Raw genomic sequence first — 6,490 nt, 5'->3', positions numbered from 1 at the left:
AAAAAAAAAAAAAAAAAAAAAAGAAGAAAGAAAAGGAAACAAAAAAAGAATGTACCTATGGAGAGAGCTCTAATCCCTTTCTTAGCAGCCCTTCCAGGAAGTTAGTTTTTTTAGACTCTCTTCTCAATGACCTTGAAGTTATCCCTAGGGAACCATTTTAATATGTCAGTTTTTTAAAAATATATTTTTAGTTGTTGATGGACCTTTATTTTATTCATTTATTTATATATGGTGCTAAGAATCAAACCCAGTACCTCACATGTGCTAGGCAACCACTCTACCATGGAGCCACAACCCCAACCCCTCTATGTCAGTTTTAAGGTAAGGAGTCTGTGGGATTGCATAGTCTCACCTCACTTCTCTAACTGCTACTTGGGCAGTGTAGACTAAGAAGATTCCCAACAAACTTATTTAATCTGTAAATGGGCTTTTTAAGGCAACGAATAATAATAAGAAAGTCAGCTCCGAAAAGTGAAATGCTGTTCCATATACAATTTATTATCTCTAATGAGGAAAAACATTTCAAGAAAAACAAGGCAGTTGTACAAACTTTTAAGGTACTTCCTAACATCTTAGATAGTATTCTGAAATGTCCAAAAATTTTAACTTATTTATAGATGTACTATTAAGAGATCTTGTTACTGTGTTTTGATAGACTGATATTGAGGAAATAATACAAAGCTAAGATTTTTCCTTCCTGTGTATGTCAAATCAATAAGATAACAACAACAACAAATCAAAGAATTGCTAGTATTTTTTTTCTGTAAGAAGGTGCTATAGTTTGAATCTGAAATGTCCTCCAAATGTCCATGTGTTAAAATCTTGGTCCTTAACCTGTGGCACTATTGTGAAGTGGTAGAAACTTCAAGACTTTGGGCCTAATGGGAAATTTTAGGTCCTGGGCACATGCCCTTGAAAGGGATTGTGGGACTCTAGTTTCTTCCTTTCTTTCTCCACATCCCAGACATGAGATGAGTGGCTTTTTGCTCTATAGCACGCTTCCTACCATGATCAACTGCCTTGCTACAGGCCCAAAAGCAACAGGTTCGAACAGTCAGGGACTGAAACATCCAAAACTGTGAATCAAAATAAACCATTTCTCTTTTTAAATTGATTTATCTTAGGCATTTGCTGTAGTAATGGAAAGCTGACTAACAGAGGGCATAGAAGCATAAATTGAAATGTTCAATTTACACACATGTAACGAGAGATGTAATCTAGAGTTTTAACAGGAAATCAACCTGTTCTGGCTGTTTACAATATTCATTCTTTTAAATACCCTAATTTAGCATTTCATTAAAAAAAGGCTTATGTAAAATATTTTATACAGTCCAGAAAAACATAAACTAGATAATGACAATGTGCTTGTGGCTACTGTGAAAGAGTGTGTTTTCAGCAAGTGAGTCTATTAATATAAATCTTATGAATCACAGACTCTTATTTTTCTTAATTGGTCTAAAATACAGCATTTCAAGTTGATACTCAACATGATAAGCAAATTAAAAACTATAAATATATTTCTGAATTTGTTATTTTATGGTACAATTTTTTGGAGAACTGTGAAAGAAATTCAGCCAATTGAACCTATCATACAATTGATTGAGTCCTTACCGTATTTCTGTTTTATATATCAAGTGATAGGTGTCCTAGCCCCTTATAAAGAAGGGATTTATGAAACATGAAGGACTGTTTTACCTTCTAAGAGCCAGTTCTACACCTCATTTGTTGTTCCTAACACCTAAGATATCAGTATGGCAACCATAATCATTCTGACAATGAATGTGAGCAAAACAAAATGCCAATTATCCTCACTGAAGATCAGTACCCTTGAGATTTCCCACAATTTAAGGTTACAGTTTTTGTTCTTTTCTTGAAGTACATGAAATTATCTGGAATAAAACAAAGTAACAGTCTGGATTGTATGAACTGTATAAAGCAATTTAGCACAAAGCCTGGAAGCACAATATTTATGCTCTGGTATAATACCCTTTTCCAACTTGTAGAATTGCAGAAACTATAAAGCAAAACCACTACAAATTTAAAAAGAAAAATATCATATGTTTATATAGTTACTAAATGTTATGGTTTGGAAAACCAAAATGCCACTAAACGATGTTATTATACACTATGCTTCAGGTCTTTAATTGAACCTGATCTGATGTCTGTAGTTTATGATTACAGAAAGAAATATCAGGCTTTCCCAGATTTACTAAATAACAATTTGATTTAAAACATTTTCAGATTTGTTAAAACTTAAAGGAAACCAGTTATGTCTATATTTTTGATAGCTTGATTAATACTTCCAGTATTACTAGAGCAACAAGACATTTTCAAACATAAAAGGCATAACTTATACCTAAATTTATAAACTTATTTTTAAAAACTCTTTGACCAAATTGTTATGTGCATGTTATAAATATGACATTCATCACATTCATCACAATGAATCCCATTATTATGTAAAATTAAATGCAATAAAAAACTCTTTGAAATATCCTTAGTACAAATAATACAATTATACTAGTTTAATTTCAAACACATACATGAATATGCTACCAAAGCAGCATCACATGTAGGTAGCTCCATTCCTATAGTAGACAACAAGAAAATCTTAAAATCAGGATGACAGTCTTCTGTATTTGTATACAGGTGACTGCTGACATATAAGAGCAAGCATAGGTGGCCTTACAGACAAGTAGATTGGGATGCTAATAAAAGTAGTAGGGGTGAGGAAGAGGTCAGGAGAATTAAACAACAAAGGGAAGATGTGATATGCCATTATTTGCCTACATAATGTTATTCATCCATCCATATGTCCAAACAGTTATTAAAATGCTGAAAAGAAAGTAGGCACTGTAAAATGTTAGTTTTTACTTTGACCAAAGTCACACATTTTTTTTTTTGGATGGTTGCGCAGAAGGGCTATATGATTTCAGAACAGACTAAAACTCCAATCTTGGTTTCATCAGTGAGTTTGAGTCTTTCAACTTCTGGGTGAGTTGGTCCTCTAGCTTACTCATACAACTCTGAGAAAGAATCTCCAACTTAATCAATACCAACAGCCTAATAATACTTAACAGACTCTCTTGCACAGTAAAATCAAAGTAAGTAAATGGAATGTCTTCATGTAAAAAGCTGTGGAAATACACAGGCCACTGGAATAATAGAGCCATGCTCCAGATACAACTTGGTGTTATAATGCTTATCTCTTGACTTCTGATCTGGACACAGAATTATGGAAATATCTATGTACCTATAATATTTATATAAATTCACAATTAACCAAGGCCTGCTCTCAATCGTCTTTAGCACAAATGCTGGCAGTGTGTTTATTGCAAAAGGAAGAATGTGATTCTTGGTAGAAAAATAATGCTGCATGACAATGTGTATACCACTTGACATTGTAAAGCATCAGTTTCGTTTCTATAAAACGGGATAACAATCAAACCCTGACTCATAGGGTTAGTGAGAGGCTCAAATAGGAAATGAATTTTAAAGTACTAAACCATTATTACTATGTAAGGTTCTCTTTTTTTCCCCTGAACTTTTGAACTTTCAACTTAAAAGAGGTTTAAGATCAAAATATTCAAACGTAGGAAATACAAACTAATAGGGTTTGGAAAGGGTGAAAGAGAAATAAATTTACGATCAGGATACTGAGTTAGAACAGGGGGAGTAAGTTGCAGAATTATAGTAAAGTCCTGTTGCAAACCCAGAAGAGTTTCATGCTTATCCATTGTAGACATGGGCTGGCCATGGCACCCCCATCCCCACCCCCAAACTATACTGTGTTAGGCTTAGGTGAATCACTGGGTACAAGTTCAGTCTGGAGGTGCACTGCGGGAGGGGGGGTGGGGGTGGAGGGCGCTGAGGGGGGTAGACGTCCAATTCTGACAATCACCTCTCCCCCAATACTTTCAACGAACACTCCATTCCTCCTTCTCTTTGGATCTGGTCCAGCCTATTTGAACAATTCCAGGTGAAAAAAAAAAATGACTGTTAAAAACTTCTTTTAGAAGGACTCTGTAACTATGGAACACCAGTAGCACCATTACTCCTTCTCTACCATCATCTACTTCCAATGGTAAGGTTCAGTGTCTGAAAATCGGGTTATGTTTTGTTTCTCTCACAGGCCTTACCCTCCAAGTCTGACTCTCTCATGTATGAAATGAAGAATGATAGCTCCTGTCAGCTTCATCCCACCTCCACCAAGAGGATGAATGAGACAGTGCCTGGAGTGGTGTCTGAAAAACACTTGAGTCCATAGCTGTAAAGTGTCCCATTATGTCCTCTTGCCTTAAGAAAATCGTCCTGTTAGAACCGACATCTTCACTGAAACAAGCAAGGCTGAGGCGAGCTTGGCGCGTCCCACAGAATCTATTTCGGGGAGAAGGGAAGGGGGCCCGTCGCCAGTCGGGAGCAGGGACTGGGCCCACCAGAAACCTACCTGTTGTTCCGGATGCTGACCAGCACGCACAGCACCAGCTCCAAGTAGGTGCGCAGCACTTCCAGCCAACGGGTGGAGAGCTGCAGGCCCTCGACTTCTTCCCTTCCAGTCCCCGAGTCCGCGCCACCTCCGTCGCCAGGGCCGCCGCCTCCGCTCAGGTAGTTCTCCGCGGCGAACTCAACGCGCAACTCTCGCACGAACCAGCCGCACTTGCGCATGAGGAATTCGAGCCGGGGCTGCTCCGCGGGCGAGACGCGGAGGCAGATGCGGAGCTGAGGCCACAGAGCCGGGTAGAAGAGGCACTCGCGCCAGTGCGAGCAGGAAGCCGAGGCCCGCAGCCGGTCCGGCGCGGGCAAGAAGGAGAAGATATGCACGATCAGCTCGCTGGGTAGCGACGCGGCGCCCGCTGCCTGCCGCACAGAGCCATTCGGCCCCGCCGCCGGCTGTCGGCTCCCGGCCGCCCCCGCAGTCCCCGGAGCAACCCCCGCAGCCGTCGCAGCTGCTGCAGCCGCAGCCGCTGCCGCCGCCGCCGCCACCGCGCCACTCGGGCGGCCCCGGCTCGGGTTCGAGCTCCCGGCGGTCGGGGCTGCGGCACTGACAAGAACAACAACATCAATGACAAGGAAGAAGGGGGCGGAACCGTCGTGGGTCTCGGCGGAACCAAGTGGAGTACAAGTTGCGGAGAGGGGGAAAGGCCCCTACGTAGGTGGCCTGCAAATAGCAAGTCGTAGGCCTTTCAAACTGTACTCACGCGCGTCCAAGGCCTGCCCAGTCTGTAACTTCAAAACCCTCGCTCGTACTGTCTAGGGGCCCGGAAGTAGCTGGGCTTACCGTAAGGAAAGGACAGCCCTCCCCGCGCCTGGAGGCGGAGGCTGGGCAGTGGTAGGAGCTGAGTTTGACGTCACCCGTGGTGGGAGGAGCCCGGTGCGAATGAGCGCGACTTCCGGAATGAGGATGCGCCGGGTTGCCGGTAGGGAAAGGGAGACGCGGCACGTGACTCTTGACGCACGGAAGCCAGGGGCATTGAGGGGGCGGGGCCCGGACTGGGCGCTGGAAATCGGGACACTCAGATTCTTGGTCCGAGGCGGTAGAACTTGGGCGGAGTGCTAGAGATCTTGAGACTTCTTTTTGCACGTTTCTTACTTGCTGGGCTGCGGACTTTTGAGCCAAAGTGCCCACTTTCAGGGTCTCTTTCAGTGGTCCCACTTGCCAGAATATTAAGAATTTCTGAGATTGCATTGCTGAAGAGAAGCAGGGGGACTTGCAGGCTAACCTGCACAGGAGGTGTCCGAAGAGGAGAGGCGCGGGGCGGGGCAGGGCCTTGGTGGGCCCGGCGGCCACGAAGCCTATAGGAGGCCCTAGGCGGACCTCCGTCACTCGGACTGCACAGGTGGATTTCTCCGCGCCCCCAGTGTAGGGAAGGAGCGAGGATAGCGCCACCCTATGGTTTTATAGGGGGAGAAAAAAGTGGCAAATGAATCTGGGATCTGCTGATTGCCAGTCTGTTCTCCAGGGCCTGAGGAAGGGCCCCAGTTCCTGCTACTGAGATTTGAAGGCCGCCGTTGAAAAATTTGGGATGATAGTATAGTGGCTTTCTTCAGCTTGGCACCCTTGAGTTTTTTTTTTTTTTTCCTTTTCTTTGGTGGTGCTGGGATTGAACCCAGGACCTCGTGCATGAAAGGCAAGCACTCTACCAACTGAGCCATATCTCCAGTCCAAGGAGAGGAGTCTTTGAAATACTGTCCCCTAACTGCACCACAACTTGAGAGTTACATGACTGGTTGAAAAGGGGCAGTGAAGTCAGAAAGGATTAAGTGATTTTGTGTAATAATTGAGGTTTGCTCTGGGTGGGGGCTGCCTGTTCAATTAGGACAGCCACATCCGCCTCCAAGCGTTACCTGTGATTTTGAAACAGCTACATTTTCCTGCTCTATACGCTAAGAAAGCTAGATGTTTTTAGCCCTTTTTGGGCAAAGCTCTCTGTTCATGACTCATTGGGTTGTCAACAGTATTATGTTGTACCTCAGAGTTTTCTTCACAGTG

At 43.1% G+C, this 6,490-nt stretch overlaps 1 protein-coding gene across 1 annotated transcript in view; it reads right to left on the bottom strand.

The window, feature by feature from the left end:
• The window catches only part of Fbxo33 (F-box protein 33), a 31,641-nt gene extending 26,286 nt beyond the window's left edge, over positions 1–5,355 (bottom strand). The window contains 2 exon segments of the mRNA XM_015491282.2: positions 4,448–4,859; positions 4,862–5,355. Coding sequence (XP_015346768.1) covers positions 4,448–4,859; positions 4,862–5,060 — 611 coding nt within the window. The 5' untranslated portion in view covers positions 5,061–5,355.
• Between the last annotated feature and the right edge of the window lie 1,135 nt (positions 5,356–6,490).

The sequence above is a fragment of the Marmota marmota genome, unplaced genomic scaffold (genome assembly GCF_001458135.2).
Source record: "Marmota marmota marmota unplaced genomic scaffold, marMar, whole genome shotgun sequence".
Classification (NCBI taxonomy): Eukaryota; Metazoa; Chordata; class Mammalia; order Rodentia; family Sciuridae; genus Marmota; species Marmota marmota.
This window is presented reverse-complemented; position numbering and strand designations above follow the sequence as displayed.